Below are 18,884 nucleotides of genomic sequence, written 5' to 3' on the forward strand. Positions count from 1 at the left end.
CCCTGACCTAGTGGCCAGAAGATATGTGGAGATGAATTTAGTCAATATATGGAGGGTACATTTATTTATTTTTATAAGTAACTGAAGGCATATCTGATACACTTTTCTTCTATTTTCCCCACAACAATAACCCTGTGGGTTGGGCTGAGAGGGAATGACTGGGCCAAGATCACCCAGCTGGCTTCCATGGCTAAGGCAGACTTGAATTCACTGTCTCTTACGTTCTTGTGCCCAGTGTCTAGCCTGGACCACTTTAGCTCTCTAGACAAAGCTGATAAAAAGAAATAATAATGAAATAATATACATAGCATTGAGAAAAAAACTATAGTTCTGCAAAGGCCATTTCCCTCCTTATAGCATTATTTATTATTTATTGTTGATGTCCATGGAGATTCTCAGCCATCCAGGTCATGGTTGTCCAAAAGGTGCTTTTTTCAAGAGGCAACTGGACTTTCTTGTTTTTCTTTGAAGATAATTTCACTTCTTGGATGAGAAGCAAAATGTCTTCAAAGAAAAACAAGAAATTCCAGTTGCCTCTTGAAAAAAGCATCTTTGGGACATTTATTGGGGATGTGTTTATCTTTTACATCTTACCTTTCCTTAAAAAGTTCATAACACCATTGTTTGGAGTCCACCTCCAATTTTATCTTCAATGTTTATCTGAAGCCTCTCTACAGATGGCTGAGACATTCATTACTTGTACATTATAAATGGAGCCAAAATAAAATAATCAGAAGTTTATCTGTTTATGCAATTACATTGTTTATCTTCATATTACTGGCTCATTTAATACAATTTAGGTAACATTTGTTATTGGATTTCAATACTCAATTGCCAAAGTTAATATTTACTGGGTTAGAATGAGGCCAGCCTTATATATCTGTTATGTTGGTTGTTGTTTTTTTAAAAAAAACAATCTTAATGCCCAAAATTGTGAATCAGTGTGTATAAAAGGGATTTGGTGCACATAATCACTCATAAACTGCAATTGACATAATTACATTATTTAATAGGTGTAGTGCAGATTTGATACAATGCCTCTTTGGTTTTTGGTCTAATTTATTTTTACATTGTTTTCAGTTTAGACTATTTTAATAAAGCACCTGTCACATTCCTATGCATTATTATGTGATCCAAGACAATGTCATTAATTTGAGAGAGAATAATATGGGGACAGTCCTGCAAGAAACAGCTGTGTTGTTGACTCTGATCAAGTACAAGGTTGAACTGAATTGTGCCTTTCTTTTTTAGATTATGCAGTGGCATTTTGAAATATTTGGAATTTCTCTGTGGTGATTGAATCCACCCAAAAAGATAACCCTGAGTTAAGATGGATTACTCAAAATGGCTCTTAAAGTAATACAGGGTAAAATAATACCCTTTTTTCCAAGGCATTTACCTCAAGGTAGAAATAAAATAAAGAGGGAGCCCACAGGGAGGTGAAGAAGCTGTTAGTTCTCATCTTATATGAATGAATGGCTAGCACATCAAGGAAGCAAAAATGCTACTGTGTCATTTTTGCTTGCCTCTGCTAATGTTCTTATTTGGTTCCTTGGCTGCTGTTGTATCTTCTTTTAAGCAAGAGCTAAAATGATCCATAGTAAATAGGGACAGAGGAAATGGTGTGACCTCCTCCTGCTTCTAAGACAAGCAAGGAACTTGGGTGGGTGGGAACAGAAACAGCCCATTCTCTAAGTAAATTCAAGATAGAATTTGGAAATTGTACCAGTTAAAAACATTCAGTGGGATGATTTTCTGTAGGTTTGTTTGGAAATAGCCATAGCAGAGTTAGAATAGAAATGACTGACTCTACTGAAATAAATTAAAGAAATGTTTTCCATGCAAGGAATAATGGAACAGTGAGTGCTTCAGAGGTGTTCTTGCCAAATGGCTGTCCTGTCTGAGTTGCTGTTTTAATAGCAAACAAATGATATGAAGTTGGGAGAAAAAAATAATAAAAAAGAGGGATGCTCTTTGGCTAAGCATCCTTTGTGATGAGTATAAACAAAATCAGAAAGAAAATTATAAGATAGCAGGAATTCAGTCTAGTCAGAATGAGTTTATCGTATTTAAGCAATGAAATATCTAGGACTGTAGCCCATTTCCCCCCCCCCCAACAGCAGGTAAAAGATTTTGCTTACTAGCATATTCTCATTTGGTCGTGATGAGTGAAGCAGTAAATGTGATGCTCAAATGAGTTCTCGGGCTCATGTATTGAATCTTTGAATGTCAAAAAAATAAAATCCATTCATGCATATTTACAGCCTGTTAGCAAAGCACAGCCACATCTTATAATATTGCCACATTGCTTCTGTGTTGTCAGCCTAGCTTGTTTTGTAAGCTTTAGAAAGCTACAGCTTGGTAACAGAGGCCACATTGTTTTTGTGCATTACTGTTGTGAGAAGAAGAGGCCTCATTGAAAGAGCAGGATACCTGTTCACGGAACTGAAGTTTTGCAACACTGTAATTGCAATGGACCTTTAATCTTCTGCTATGGAGGTCTATATAGGAAGTCCTTAACTTATGACATTGGAACTGGAACTTCCATTGCTAAGCAAGGTGGTTGTTAAATGAGTCACACTCCATTTTACAACCTTTTTGCTGCAGTCCTTAAGTGAAGGACATGGTTGAGAGATTCTATTTTCTCCCATTGACTGCTTCTGGGAACAAGCAGTGATCCTACGACCTCAGGACATTGCAACTTTCATAAATACGATAGTTACCAAGCACCCAAATTTTGATCATGTGGCTGCAAGTGTGAGGATCAATTGTAAGTTGCTTCTTTCAGCAGCACTCAAGCAGTCACTAAATGAATGGTTGTAACTTGAGGACTACCTGTATAGTCCATGGGATGCATCCAATAGGTTAGCATCTCAGTGCATTTTGGTCTAGTGGATTTTCTAATAGCGGAATCTAGAGGGAAATTATTTTTGCCTCTTTCATCTGTGCCTCCCACATCATAACTTACATTGCTCCTTAACTGGTCCCCAATTTTCTACAGCAGAGATAAGAATTATAGGAAAAGGTAATCCCCCAAATTGCCTTCCTTCCATCATCACTTACTGAAGTCTTTGCTGAACAAAAGGTAAATTAATAATTAAGTTCTGGGCATTCATACCCCAGATGTATGGAGGAGAACATGGTTCAATTAACCATGGCTGAATGCAACATGTAAAAACAAACTTTAACTCAGGCAGAGATATTGGTACAACTCAGTTGGTGTACAAACTCACATCATGAAGTTTAGCATCTGAATTTAATCTATGGCCCATCTGATTATTTATCTGATTTAGCTATCTGATTATTTATATTTGATTTAGCAGGATAGTTTAAATTTATTTATATTCTCTAAAAAAGGCAGTGGAAAAACATCTGCTCCTCTTTCCCAACCTCACAAATTATTTGAAGACAATAAGAAAGATCCGATCCCAAGATATTTCTTATATTAGAGCTGTCTGGAGCTTCCAGAGTAACTTTTCTTGGTAAAATAACTCCAGTTTGGGAGGCTTAATTTTAATCTCAGCCTGTGATATATGGGAATATTTCCCATTTATTTCTATACAGACAGGGCAGTGGTGGGATTCAAAATGTTTTGCTACTGGTTCTGTGGGCGTGGCTTGGTGCACGTGGTATGGTTTGGTGGGCATGGCTTGGTGTGCGTGGCAGGGGAAGGATATTGCAAAATCTCCATTCCCTCCCCACCCCACTAACCTTTCCAGCTCCGTTCTCCTGTGCAACCAAAGAAGACCCAGCTGATCATCTGGGACTCGGGAGGCAGAGAATAGATGGGGGCGGAGCCAGTCAGACATGGTATTTACTGGTTCTCCAAACTACTCAAAATTTCCGCTACCAGTTCTCCAGAACTGGTCAGAACCTGCTGAATACCACCTCTGAAACAGGGTAATAATGGTGGTGTGAATATAGTTTTACAAAAAGAAAATGACATTGAGAACTCCAGCTAGAGATCTTTAATGTAAGGTGAAGTTTGGCTCCAATGTGACTGCATTCTTGATTGTGAGAATGGGCTTTGACCTCACCTGCTGCTAACTCAGTTAATACATGAATCAGAATAATGGAAATTACCTTGGAGGTATTCTAGTTCAACCCATTGCACAAATAGGAGACATTATCTCATTCTGGACAAATGGCTGTCCAATTTCTTCTTAAAAACCTCCAGTGATGGAGCGCCCACAACTTCTGAAGGCAAGCCATTCCATTGGTTAATTGTTCTCGCTGTCAGGAAATTTAATTGGTTCTCTCCTTGATTAGCTTCCATCCATTGCTTCTTGTCCTTCTTTCTGGTGCCCTGGTCAGTTTAGTGTGCTCCTCCAACAAAGCACCTGGTAGCAGTTAACTAAATGTTTGCTTCTACAAGACTAAATTATCTGAACTGAACAGGAGCAAGCTTCTGGAAAAAACATATAGGACTTAAGAACAAAAATGTGAAGAAGCCAATTATTAAATGAATATGCCTGTGATTTCCTGCACAGCTTTAAAGCAATTAATTACATTGCTAACACAGTTTTCGTAAGACATTATTGCAAAGTCAGATGGTTTGAGGTCTCAGTTTTAGATACCTTTGCTTCTCCATTATATGCAAGACATCTGCCTTATTCAAGGGAGGTCCTCCTAATCACAGAATGGCTCATTTTCCACAGCATTATTTGTCCATCATAACATTCTAAACAGATGCAGGGTTTTTTTTTGGTGCAGAGTTATTAGTGTGCTAAACCTGTAAACAGCTCATACACTGGGATTCATGAAGCTTATGCCATCCATAAGCCTGGGAGAGACAGGTGCTATAGCTGCATGACTGTTGAGTGGACAATGCCCTAAGACACTTTTTGCCTCCAGAACACTCTCTCTTGAATAGTCACAGTTGTAGTAACATTTTGAATAGTCACAGTTGTAGTAACATTTTCCAATTAAGAATTGGGACCAGAGGTGGTATTCAGCAGGTTCTGACCAGTTCTAGAGAATCAGTAGCAAAAATTTTGAGTAGTTCTGAGAACTGGCAAATACCACCTCTGACTGGAGATTTTGCAGTATCCTTCCCCTGCCACGCCCATAGAACCAGTAGTAAAAACATTTGAATCCCACCACTGGTTGGGACCAATGAAAGGATTGGGAAAATTATTTGATCCCTGATATAGGACATATGTAAGGACAGACATTTTGGTGTACAGTCTAGATAAGATTCAGATTGCAGATTAGAATGAGCTAAAAAGATCTTCCAGGCAAGCATCCCACATTTTATTTCCTGTCAACCTTGTGAGGTAGTCCATGGATGGACTAGGTCTACTGTTCCCATGGCTGTGCTTGTCCCGTGTCTCTCATGGTAATTTACACACATTACTTTTTGTCACTCTGTTGCACACTCACTCATTTTTCCCATTTATTCACAATCACCTAACAGAAAGAGACATTCTCTCTCCTTCTTTCCCATGTCTCCCAGACTCCCCACATAGTCATATAGAACATATTCATCCAAGGGGATGTGATGCATAGGAATTACCCTTTTTGTTTGCTAGTTTCTTCTCTAAATGACATTCCACCCAATTTGCATGTGAAAGAAGATGGAGTGCCCTTCCTAGCACAGCCATGTTCCCCTAACTGTGTGGCCAGTTTTCAGAAGAATGCTGTGCTGTTTACATGGGAAGAACAACATGATGGGCTCTGTAAAAAAAATTTTAGGTAGGCCCACAGAAGGAGAATTTAGCAAGGGTCACAACATCCATGTGGACCGTGTCCTGGAAAATGCTGAAGGCTACAGGTAGCCTTTGGCCCATAGGTTATCCACAGGTGCTGCAAAGCTACAAGATTAATTCCAAGATGAGAAGGAAAATGGCTGAGGAAATAACTTAAGTTATTTTTTCATTGACTGTCACACTGCTTCTGCAGTGAAAAAAACAGCAGATAGGACATAACTGTCTTATCAACAACACAATACTGGAGGAGGGGTTGACTGTCACCCTTCCTTTCTTCCTTCCTTCCTTCCCTCCCTCCCTCCCTCCCTCCCACCCACCCTTCCTATACAACACTAGAATTATTGAAATTATCTGATTAAAAGTATACATACTTTTTTTTTAACTGTGACTTCTATGTGTCTTCAATCTAATAAACATTAAGCAGTCAATAAAACAGCTAAAAATAAAGATAAATAATAACCAAACAATAACATCTTCATTACATTTTCCTGGTTGGCTTAGCTAGATCATTTGTGACTACAAGAATATTTGACTGAAGCACATTCAGCATGTTTTATTTTCCTCAAAAAAGCTAAATGATTAATTAAGCATGTTCTTTTTGCTAATCGGTTTGCTATTTGTACACCTGTATGCCATTCTGTTTGATGGACATTATGAAAAGAAATACAGCATTTTTTAAAAATCCAGTTAAATTAATAAAACTGAGCCTACAAATATATATATATAGGTCTACTCAGCAGTAGGTTTGGTTGAATTTTATGGAGCTTACTACTCCATTTGTGTTATTCAGGCTATTAAATTACATCAAACTTTCATTTTCTAAAAAATGTTTTTGAAATAAATGTAAATCCTTGTACAAATAAACTGAGCTGAGCTGGTACATCTTAGAGCATGAACAGGAAATCTATTGCCTCTGGTGCTTCAAATTTTCATTATCGTTGACTTTGGTTAAAATATCTAGGATGATGAGATTTGGAGTCCAGAGCATTGAGGTATTTACAATCTCAGAATTTGTAAAGGAACAAATCTTTTGGGGTACATGAGTTTCTTACTATTTGGAAGCTTTCTTCTTAAGTGGTGCCACTTTTCATTTTCTTCAGCAGTAACAGAAAAACAACAATGATAAAATCAAACTTAAGACATAATCAAGCTAAATTTCGATACTTTAAAATGTCATTGATTTTAATTCAAGGCATTTAAGTACACATTTTAGCACATTTAATCAAATGCATTCTTCCATTGAAAACAGTGGACATTAAAAGTTAAGCATAGCTGGATCATGACCAGGATGACTAATGATGGCTGAGATTTTCGGGCACTCATCCATTTGGATTTGTCAGAACCAAAGCTGTTCCGAGAAGTGAGGCTTCCTGTCTTCCCTCCCCATCCTTCACTGCTTGTTTGCAGTATAATTTTGTAGCTAATGAAAATTAAAATAATCAGAGAAAACTAAAATAATATTTGTATGCCATTTTTTGCTCCTTATTGACTGCCTTCCATTGGAATGTGTCACAATTTCCTTTTTAAAGGTATACCAAACATGGTAAGGTATACTGGTTTTTTGGGGGGGATGGCTTAGATTTGATTGGTTGGTTGGAATCCAATAATTAATTGGATGATTTTCCAATTATGAGTTAGGTATGGAAATTGTTTTACCACCTGTTTCTTGGAATGTAGAAAGGTGATCTTATGATAGTGATAAATGAAGTACCGTAAGTACTTCAAAAGATTAAAGCAAATTCTCCTTCAGGCAGCAGACCTATACAATAGCATAACATACACTTGGCTGCAATCCATCAAAGAATGAAGATTCATATTAAAAGAAAATTGTTGTTGTGCTATTACACATCCATCTAAGCTTAAAAAAATTGACACTTTTGAACTTTGGTTAGAAAAGACTCACGAGTATACCATGGACAGCCAGGAAAATAAATGGATGAAAAGAAATTAATCAAGATTTCTCACTCAAAGCACAAACGACTTGGTTCAAATTCTCCTACTTTGGAGACATTACTTAGGTCTCTGGAGAAGACTCTAATGCTGGGAAAGGTTGAAAAGAAAGAAAAGAAGAAGGTGATCAGCAGCAAAGTGGATGTACTCAGTTAAAGTGATGAATGCACCATTGGAAGACCTGAAAGATTCAGGTTAAAGAAAATTATCATAGAGAAAATCTGTATGAAATATATGGTCAACAACAATTTGATGGCACAATCTGTCTGTCTGTCTGTCTATCTCTCTCTGATCTCTCTTTTTCTCCATCCTGTTTCCATGTTACTTGGATAAAATTCATACTATAGTTATTTCTACTGCATATTTTAGCATATAAACATATATTGCTTTAAATTGGTTTGGAAGTCAATTTTTGTTCCAAAAAGCACTACAGCTTTTACTCCCCATCCCTCTCTTGGTGTGCATAGACATATAGAAAGAGAAGATGGCTCAGGGGCGAGGATGGGGCAGACCATAACTTGCCCTCCCTAACCACGCATGCAACATTCATACCTTGCATGGAGAGCTGTGAAAGAGATCACTCTGCCTTCACCCAAAAAAGCTCTTCCAGAAAACTGCTGAAGAAGGTGCTATTCTTTACTGCCCTCTCTGGTTTTTGAAGCCATGGATCTTATGCTGAATGCCTTACCTTCTCTGCCAAGTGATACAATGTGTTTCTCCCAAGCTTCTAAATGACATCTTATATACATTCCTAATTGCCACGTTAGATAAGACTTCTTAATGGTTGCTTGTTTGTTTTATTCTATTTTATTGTTTGTAATTTGCTCCCTAAATCACCCTTATACATAAATAGTTTAGGTCAATTAAGACGAAGGAAAAATAAATAGATATTCCTATCACACATTATCCAAGAAAAGAAAGAAGCCTTACTGGTTTTTCTTTTTCTTCTGTAGTCCCTGTGTAGTCTTGACAGCTATGATATTATTACAATCTGGGAATTAGAAGAATCATTACTCCAGGCACATGGTACATGAAGTCTTTTAATATTGTTGATATTGACAGGTATCATCTCTTCAGAAATATATGCTGTGTTTTTCCATCCCTACCTAGACATGCCATCCTGATGTTCTGTATAGTGAGGCTGAATGACTTTGATTTCCCTTTCCCTCCATAAGCCTTCAGGAACAATAATGGGCAGGGTGCCCAAACTTGAGCGCAAAGGCCTAGACAACCATCAGATGGTACAAAATTGTTCTAAGGTTTTTGGGAGGCAATTTCTTTGTTGCCACCAAGTGATTGTTAAAAAGTCCGCAACTTTTTAATAATCCGGGAAGAGGATTAGCTGCATGATTCAGGAATTATTAAAATAAGAATACCTATAATTATTGAAATTTCCCTTGAAGAACTTATAGCAAAGGAGAAGAGACTGGAACCAAGGTTGTTTGTGGGTTTTTTTTTTTTGGGGGAGGGGAAGAAGAGAAGTTGTTTATATGCCAAAGAAAGGGTAGGATTAATGGGCTGTGAATACCAATGAGATAGTTTGCCACTAGAGGCCCCTAGAGAGCTAAGAAACCCAGGGAATAAATCAGACCCGGCTCAGGCCGTTTGTCCTTCAGTTGGATAGGTAAACATAATTGAGGATTCTGCGATGCGAAAGGCAGAGGGAGGGGGAGAGCGCGCACCGCACAACAACTCGGCTGCCCCATCACTTCTCCGAACGTGGAACTCATTGATCTGCGCTCAGCAAGAACAAACCCTGATCGACTATGTTAAGAGTTTCCTTTTCCCAGGAGGGCGGCCAATAAGAAACTGGAGGTGGTTGGATTAAGGATTCTTTTTTTTTTTTAAAGGTCCGAGCCGAGAGCAACAAGTGGACGCCGCTTACTCCAGGGAGCGACTTCGGACGGTGGAATTGCCTCAGCTGCCGGGCTGCAGCGGCTCAGCGCGCCTTGAGCTCCGGGTGGGAGGGTACTCCCCCTAAGCAGCGCCGCGCCGGTTTCTTTTGTCAATAGCAACAACCTCTCGGCCTCGGGGCGAGAGAATTATTTTGAAAGGGGGGGCGATTTACAACAACGGCTCGGCGCGACGGCGGGGCTTCGAAAGAGCAGCCAGCGGCACTCTGCGCATCTCCGATCTGGTTAGTCAGCGCCACATTGTCAGCTTCTCCTGTCGCTTCCCTCCTCTTACATCTGTTTCCTGCTGGAATCCGGGGTCTCTCTCTCTCTCTCTTCTTTCGCCGATGGCTAATTTTGGCAAGATCGAAGCCGAATGAAGCGGTCGTTGAATCTCTGCCCTCGATTCAAAATCCCTGTGAAACGACGGTCGGAATCGCCGGGCAGGAAGCATTTCTCGCGGCGCCTTGGAAAGACGCGAAGAGAAACCGCCGCTCCTCCGCCTTTACTATTCGCCCCTCCCCGAAAGCTACACCTGTGAAAACAGGTTGTTCGGGGACCTCACCCCCCGTCTCTTTCCCACCTCACTCTCTGCGATCCGCGAGCGCCTTTTTGTCGTTGCCCTGGAGGGTAAGTAGGCAGGAATGTTTGTCTCTCCCACCTTCCCCTCCACCATTTCCCCCTTGCGTGATGCTGAGGGTCGATTTTGCTCTGCGCTATGGCTTTTTTTTCTTTTCTTTTCCAAAGAAGGTGGTCTCCGAAGCATGCTTTGAAAGGCTAAGCGTCTGAATGTGTGGATGTTTCTGTGCGCAGGTTGAAGCCTCGTCTCCCCGGCTTCCCCTTCGTGCAACACGCTCTCTCTCTCTCTCTCTCAGACTTCTCTTTATTTGCCTTTTCAATCAAGGTTGCGTTCGTTCATTTTCAGCGACAGAGAGGGAAGGGGCGGGGGAAGAATGGATTTTAGAAAGTATTTCGAAGATCAGTTTTTGTCGTTCGTGCTTCAAATACGTAGTCTGCAACTGGCATCAGTGGCTAGGTATTTTTGTGTTAATGTTTGATATGAACGCGTTCTTAACAGTTTGTGGTATAGCATTTACGCAAACAATTATTATCCACATTATATATCTGCTTATAGCTATGGCAATTGTCTGGCTCTATCTTTCTGCCTAGGTGTAAACAGCCCATGGTCATAATTCTAAATTATAGAGAGAGAGCCATAGCCATATAGACACAGATAACATGACTCTTATTCAACATGTTTGATGTCAAATGTCGTGTCAAATCTCTCCACAAGGCAAATAAAGCAATCTGTGTAAAACAGTGTATGTTGGCGTGGAATCAAACAGTGCATCTAGATATGTTTGTACTTACACTGTACCTATTTGGCATTCATACCTGTGTTATAAACAAGCTTAAGCCCACATATATTATGTAATCCAGAGTTACCTGCACATTGCAATCAGTGTAGATGTGCACTCAAGACTCAGTCCTTGACATAAAAGAATGAGATGTAGGTGTGTATATGCCTGCATATTTTGTGGGGGAGGGGTAATTTTATCTATCTATAGATAGTTGTACACTGAAATATTGAGTGTGCAGTGTGAGTGGGTGTACAGAGATGGAGAATAATGACTATTGCAAGTACGCAAATCTGGATCTTTAGATATAAGACAGCATCATTTGTATTTCTGGATTATGACCCATCTGTTTCTCTTCCCCTCCCCCTCCTTTTTTAATGTGTGTGCTTCAGGTTAAATGCTTCTCCTGCATGAGGACAACTGAAGGGTGATTTACCCCTTCCCTCAGATGGGGCACATAGAATTGGATTTTCAGCCTTCTCCTCATCCTCCTCTTGCTACAATTGCTACCATTACTGCCTGGGTAATATTTTCCTGAGCTTAAAACATTTGTTGATGGACTGTGAAAAGTGAGTGTACTGAGACCTCCTCACAAAGTGAACATGAGAAGTTCCTTGAACTTTTTATATAATGTATTGATGCACATTCAATATGAAAATATAAAAAAAAATATGAAAAGTAGTGAAAATACCAGCTACTGGATGTTCTGAGGAATTCAAGATCTGATTCCTTTTTCCCCCCTTATTGAACAGTTGTCATTCGTACTTCACTTAGGTGCACTGCTTTCTTGATTCAAAGTGTTCGCTAAAAAATCATGAACTTGTCTCTGTGGATTTTCCCTAAATCACTGAAAGATCCTTTAAGTAGGAGAATCTCTAATGGAAAAGGATATGGTCCAGGATTATTTCCTTGCTACATCAGAGGACTATTTGCTATAATTGGACAAGCACCTTTCTCTAATCTGTGTCAAGCCTTCTGGGCAATAAACAGACAATGGAAATCTTGTGTTTGAGCAATATGCAAATGTGCAAATATGGGAACATGACAGGCCGATGCTTCCAAGAAATTGTTTTCCAAACCCCAGTGCTTTCGCTGTTTTCATGCAGAACACCAAGTGATGACTATTGAGACAAACATTTATTTTCCTTCCTGAGTCTCCTAAACTAACGCATACAAAATGGAGGTAGCCATGGTAAGTGCCGAGAGCTCTGGCTGCAACAGCCACATGCCCTATGGGTATGCAGCTCAAGCAAGGGCCAGAGAGAGAGAGAGATTAGCGCAGTCTAGGGCAGCCGCAGCTGCAGCTGTGGCAGCTGCAACAGCGGCCATAGAAACGGGGGCTTCTGTAGGAGGAGGTGGTCCACATCATCATTACCATCAAGAGCAGAGTCGTGGGGCTTCATCATCTCACGGTGGGCCTGAATCACACAGTGGCTTTTATCAAGGCAGTAGAAGGAAGCAGAGGAGGAAAGCAACCCATTGTCTTGGTGGTCGTGAGTTTGGTGCCTCTTTTCCTTGCTCTGAGTTTCTACTACTCAGTGGCTCAGAGGAGAAAATCCTCAAGGATTTGAGTGAAGATGAGGATGAGGATGAGGAAGAAGACGAGGATGTGGATGGAGAAGATGAAGAAGGTGAGGAAAGAATATTCTATTACAACAACGAGGATGGAGAAGATGAGCTTTCATTTACAGAGCAGCCTCCAGAAGATGGTGTGGGGCCTGGAGGTTACAACTCAGTGCGTTATAGCGAGTATGAGTGCTGTGAAAGGATTGTGATCAATGTATCTGGCCTACGATTTGAAACCCAAATGAAGACTTTGGCTCAATTCCCAGAAACATTGCTAGGGGACCCAGCAAAACGGGGCAGGTACTTTGATCCCCTCCGGAATGAGTATTTCTTTGACAGGAACAGGCCCAGCTTTGATGCCATTTTATATTACTATCAGTCGGGTGGACGCCTGAAAAGGCCAGTCAATGTGCCGTTTGACATTTTCAGTGAGGAAGTGAAATTCTATGAACTTGGGGAAGAGGCTATGCTCAAATTTAGGGAGGATGAAGGCTTTGTCAAGGAAGAAGATGACAGGGTCTTGCCTGAAAATGAATTCAAAAAACAAGTGTGGCTGCTCTTTGAGTACCCAGAGAGCTCCAGCCCAGCCCGAATTATTGCCATAGTCTCCGTGTTGGTCATCTTGATCTCCATTGTCATTTTCTGCTTAGAAACTTTGCCAGAGTTTAGAGATGAAAAAGAGCTCATTTTGACCCAGAACTTGGAGAATGTCAATGAAACCCTTCAGCTGCAAGGTGGAGGGCTTACAGTTTTCAATGATCCCTTCTTCATCGTTGAGACTGTCTGCATAATTTGGTTCTCCTTTGAGTTTACAGTGCGCTTCTTTGCGTGCCCCAGCAAAGCAGTTTTCTTCAAGAACATTATGAACATCATAGACATTGTTTCCATTTTGCCTTACTTCATCACCCTGGGTACAGATTTGGCCCAACAACAGGGCAGTAATGGTCAACAGGCCATGTCTTTTGCCATCCTAAGGATCATTCGTCTTGTCAGGGTGTTCCGCATCTTCAAGCTTTCCAGACATTCCAAGGGTTTGCAGATCTTGGGTCACACTCTCAGGGCCAGCATGAGGGAACTGGGGCTCTTGATCTTCTTCCTTTTCATTGGAGTAATTTTGTTTTCAAGCGCTGTTTATTTTGCAGAAGCGGATGAGTCTACCACCCATTTCCAGAGCATCCCAGATGCCTTCTGGTGGGCTGTGGTGACCATGACTACGGTTGGTTATGGGGACATGAAACCCATAACAGTAGGTGGGAAGATTGTTGGGTCCCTGTGTGCCATTGCAGGTGTGCTGACCATTGCATTACCAGTGCCAGTGATTGTCTCTAACTTTAACTATTTTTACCACAGAGAAACTGATAATGAAGAACAGACCCAGTTGTCACAAAATGCAGTCAGCTGCCCTTATCTCCCAACAATACTCAAGAAATTCCGAAGTTCATCATTTTCTTCCACTGAGGTCAAATCAGAGTATCTAGAGATGGAGGAAGGGGTTAAGGAATCTCTTTGTATAAAGGAGAAAAAGGGCCAGGTTACAGGAAATGGGAAAGATACCACAAAGCAGAACTGTACAAATGCAAAATCTGTGGAAACAGATGTTTAGCTTTGTGCGTTTCCAACGAATTTATGCATCGAAATGTGCAATGGTTAAAAAAAATGAAATATGCAAACAGGTGTTTAAACAAGCAGATAGGAATATGCCGCTTGCTGGTTAAACATGAATTACAAAGCATTAGTAAACTTGTGTTATGTATCAAGTAAATGATATACCTTGTGAAGGGGGATTTACATGAAGTTGTTTCAAAGATTATATTTTTACTAGAATGCAAGTGTTTTGCACATGAGGGAGACAATTTTATTTTTAAGGAGGTTGTGTTTACCTGCCTCACTTGCTGCCCACTGGTAAAAGTTAGCATTTCAAGGTATTTACTATGTAAGAAACAATGACATTCAGTAGCCATGTATTCATTTGTTAATGCTTTAAAAACAGCTACCATAATCCAGTGGATTCCATAGTCTTGATTTTTAAAATGCTAATAATTTTGTGGGGAGATTTATTCTATGAAAAGTCCAAATTTAACCTTAATTTGCTTAAAGATGGATTGATTTTTTTAAAAAAAATGGATATTCAATTGTTGAAGATGCTATTGAGCCCCAGAAATGGTTTATTTTTATAACAGTCTTTTGAGACCTTGAAGCAATTGTAAAGTAATATGTGGATGAATCAAGTAAGGAAATCATTTAACATGTTCTGGATGCAGTGAAAAAGTGACTGGATTGCTTTTTTGCACTACTTTATATGCTGGAGAATTTATGACAGACTTCATACTGTGAATGTTTACTAATGTTCAATGACAATCATTGGAAGCGTGAATCCCACATCTTTATTTTCTTGTATTATTCTTTGTGTAATACTGTTTGGCTAAGCGGCTAACTTTTCATGAATTCCATGAGTCTTTTAATTATGAATATCTGTTATCTGGAAAAAAAAGATTGTGAAGTAAAATTTTATAATCATTTCTCCTCCTAAATAAGTCTTTTTCAAATCTTCAATCTACCAATCAACCAATCACCCCTCCTTTAGTCTGAGGGATACAGTAGAAACATCTATTCATGATAAGTAGGCAATGTATGTGCGTATCTGTGTGCCATTTGGATTGGATGAACAGGGTATATAATCAAACATAGCAGTAGCCATAGGTAATGCAAAGTGTATTCAATGCAGAAACAATTTCACAGGATCAAAGACATGAGAATATAAATAATGTGTTTTATGTTATTTATACATATCAACACTAGTTAAATATTTCTGGGTAATGGAAAAGAGTAATGTTGTTAAACCAGTACAATAATGGGCTTACCTAACTTGCAAATATGCTAGTTTGAAATTTTCTAATGGAAGCATATAGTTCAATGTGTTGAAATAGAATGTAAGACACAAAAATGTTAGTTTTGCAAATGACATAATTAAAACCTGGGCATTAAACAAATTATGTAGATACTCATCTGGTATTACATTTGGATCAGTGCCACGGCTTTTTTGTACCAGATCCTTATAAACTCCAGGAGCTAGCTAGCTATCAAAAATAGATTTGGTGATTTAAAAAGTGTTTTTAAACATACTTGCTTCTGCGGGCAGTTGTTAATCCAGAATAAATGATATGAACAATACGAGTCTGGTGAAAACATTGCAAAATTCTGAATTATGCAAATAACTTTTTACTAATAAAACAACACTGAGGTCTGGACAGATCATAGTGAGAAGAAGTTTCTTTATAAATCACTTGAACAGAACAGAACAGAAATGTGTGTTTTGGACAAATGTTTTGCAATATGATGTCTAGACTTTCAAGCTACAATGGGAAGAAAGTTGGAGCTATAGTCCAATCAGATTAGAAAAATATGGTTTGGACAAGAAAATTATTGAAATTTTAAACTGAAAATAAATAAAGTTTCGTTGTATTAGAGAGGGAGAAACTCAAGAGGATTATGTTCCATTATTTTTTAAAAATAATGTGTAGATGATTGATCAGATTCATCCATTATTTTGAATAAGAGTGGGATGTAATGTCTTATTTTTCAACAGAATTATAACTGTTAAGTGATACCTGCTGGAATATGTTTTTCTTTTTTGAAGAATGCTGTAGGAAAGCTCAGCATCTTTTGACAATGTCTTGGTAATCATTTCTCTTTTTCTCTGGAATGTTTCTTCAGTTTCACAATATAAACTATAATATTTGGATCTTCTAGTATTCTCCCATTTAACTAACTGTCACAGTTCAGCTGTACAAAGTGACTGTAGCTTTATAAAAATTTCCTACATCGTTCTACTTTGATAATTGCTTGAAGCTAATGCATTGTGATTAATGATGGGATTTAGATACCCACAAAACTCTACATCTATTTAATTTAAATTCTGGAATGCGAAAAATTTTACCCAGTGTAGAATTTCAGTTTTTAAGAAATGTTTATAGTTTTTGACTGAGACCAGTTGTGGGATTTCAAAATTTTATCCCATATTATTCTCTATCAAACAATAGTACATATGATAACTAGTCACCACCAATTTATCATCTTAAACTTTTTGACAAATGATATACCTTTCTATGCCAACAATTGCCAGAAACCTCCTATAGCTAATGCACCGTTTAATACTGTTAACAAATGAAATACTATCTGCCCACCAGCCAGTATTCACTGCTGAACACAAATAACATTGAACATTGAGTAGAGCTGTAAAATTAGTAATATTTAGAAAAGAATACCCATGTTCACAGAAGATAACTGTGAAAAGAAAATTTTGGGAACAGAATGCAGGCAAAATGTGCTTTCAGAAGGGAAACTGCTTGTCCTTATTTTAGCCTAATTGTTTTTAGCAAAATGTCTCATCCTGTTTTGGAGATGTAAGTAAGAAAGCTGGAGAACAGATGCCCTCCCCCTCAATCTACTCACTGCTCCAGCCTTTTGAGTAGGAGGTGGCACATGCCAAAGATTTAATGTAGTAATTTAGCATATAATATGTAGTTAACAATTACCTAACAATTTTACATTGAGTAGTTTCACTCCTTTTTGCATTATGTTAAGAATTTTGAGCTGCCTGGCAGGTTTTGGGAACAATATCGCAACAACTCTGGGCAATATTTAAAAAAAGGAGGCAAGTTGGTTTGAATTATTCCTATACCACGATGCTGAAGGTACTTTTAGGAGGCATTTCTGCAGCTAGTATAAGCTATAGATTAGCTAATGAATTATCTCTTCAAGGTAACAGATAAGTCAAATGTTAGAAGAGTAAAAAATCTGAGATAGTCAACAAGGTAAATGCAGATATCTTTTGTTTATATTTTTTTTAGAATAGCTTTAGTAGTACAGAGTTTGGAAAGTTTCTGAAAATGGTAGGAAACAAAGTTATTTTTGGTTCTCGTGTTTTAGAGATATTATTTGTACCTAATATTTCCTTCAAGACTTTAAATATGTATGCATTGCACATGCATCCCGGGGCTGTCAAGTAATCAAATGAGTAAAATGATAAAAACTCCACTCCTTATATACTTGTGTATGCAAGTACTAAAGGGAAGAGTTTGTACAGTGAGATGTTTTTTGCTATTCTGATATCTTGTGGTTAGGAACAGATGCCTATGTGCATATATGATAGCATCTCACTAAATCTTTGCAAAAGCCTGAAAAATGCTGCTAGATGAGTTAGCCTAAAAGATAGTGATTGATCTAAGTTCAACAATTAGCATAGAGTAACTGCTATTCTGCTTTATACTGATCCTGAAGCAAGCAATTTTCCACTTATGCTAAACAGAAATGATAGGCATCATTCTGAACATTATTAAACAGAACAAAAGATTCAAGGATTGGTTTTCTAACAGTTCAAAGATTGAATTCAAAAATTACTCCTAGACTATTCTATACTGCTTTATTCTAGGTTTCCATTACCTGATACCAGGTCCTTTGTTTCAGATAATTTCTTGAATTTCAGAATTACCATTGCCTATCAAAAATGGCTGCCGAGGGTAAGCATAATATGGATTCAATATGATTTCCAGCAGATTACTTTGCCAAATTCTCTGAAATATCTTATAAGGTATTCTCCTACTTGTGTTTGAATACAACAAGCAATACAAGAAGTTTTAGTTGGGAGGCATGGTAGAGATTTAAGTGCAACAGCATTACTGTGAAACATTGAAAGTGATTGGTAAATACAGACCATTTGGGGGAAATTGCTTGAAGATAATAGCAAGAAGGATGCTAAACAGTGTAATGTGCTTGTAGAGAGAAGCAGAAAGAAATCTTCTAAATGCTATGGATTAGAGAACAAGTTTAAGGCTTTGCACAATGTTTGAAATAACATCTATGATTAACAATGCATAAAAATAATATTTCTTTACTTGGCACTGAGAAAAAGCAGCCCCAAGCCTCCCCGCAAACAAACAACCCCCAGAATCATGAATAGAATAACAGAGTTGGAAGGGACCTTGGAAGTCTTCTACTCCAACCCCCTGCTTAGGCAGGAAACCCTACACCACTCCAGACAAATGGTTATCCAACATCTTTTTAAAAACTTCCAGTATTGGAGTATTCACAACTTCTGGAGGCAAGTTGTTCCACTGATTAATTGTTCTAACTGCCAGAAAATTTCTCCTTGATCTAAGTTGCTCCTCTCCTTGATTAGTTTCCACCCATTGCTTCTTGTCCTGGCCTCAGCTGCTTTGGGGAATAGCTTGACTCCCTCTTCTTTGTGGCAGCCCCGAGATATTGGAACACTGCTATCATGTCTCCCCTAGTCCTTCTTTTCATTAAACTAGACATACCCAGTTCCTGCAACTGTTCTTCATATGTTTTAGCCTCCAGTCCCCTAATCATGTTTGTTGCTCTTCTCTGCACTCTATGCAATATTCTCTGCA

At 38.7% G+C, this 18,884-nt stretch overlaps 1 protein-coding gene and 1 long non-coding RNA gene across 4 annotated transcripts in view; both read left to right on the forward strand.

The window, feature by feature from the left end:
- The first annotated feature begins 8,634 nt into the window (after positions 1-8,634).
- On the forward strand, positions 8,635-14,993 carry KCNA4 (potassium voltage-gated channel subfamily A member 4). 3 transcript variants are annotated; one of them, XM_087951072.1, is made up of 2 exons: positions 8,635-10,180; positions 11,301-14,993. In XM_087951072.1, exon 2 carries the CDS (start codon positions 12,086-12,088, stop codon positions 14,075-14,077), a length of 1,992 nt encoding a protein of 663 aa, XP_087807198.1. In that variant the 5' UTR covers positions 8,635-10,180; positions 11,301-12,085; the 3' UTR covers positions 14,078-14,993. The 3 variants fall into 3 exon arrangements, with proteins under 3 accessions (XP_087807198.1, XP_087807199.1, XP_087807200.1); XM_087951073.1 differs by having other exon boundaries at positions 8,635-9,795; XM_087951074.1 differs by lacking the exon at positions 8,635-10,180 and adding an exon at positions 10,383-10,586.
- A 2,277-nt stretch (positions 14,994-17,270) lies between these two features.
- Positions 17,271-18,884, forward strand: part of LOC148133326 (uncharacterized) — a 43,326-nt gene continuing 41,712 nt past the window's right edge. The window contains exon 1 of the long non-coding RNA XR_015746678.1: positions 17,271-17,993. This is a non-coding gene — a long non-coding RNA (uncharacterized LOC148133326). The remainder of the gene's footprint in view (positions 17,994-18,884) is intronic.

The sequence above is a fragment of the Notechis scutatus genome, chromosome 1 (assembly GCF_049901735.1).
Source record: "Notechis scutatus isolate UNSWTSFEM ecotype Mainland chromosome 1, rNotScu1.2, whole genome shotgun sequence".
NCBI classification, from domain to species: Eukaryota; Metazoa; Chordata; class Lepidosauria; order Squamata; family Elapidae; genus Notechis; species Notechis scutatus.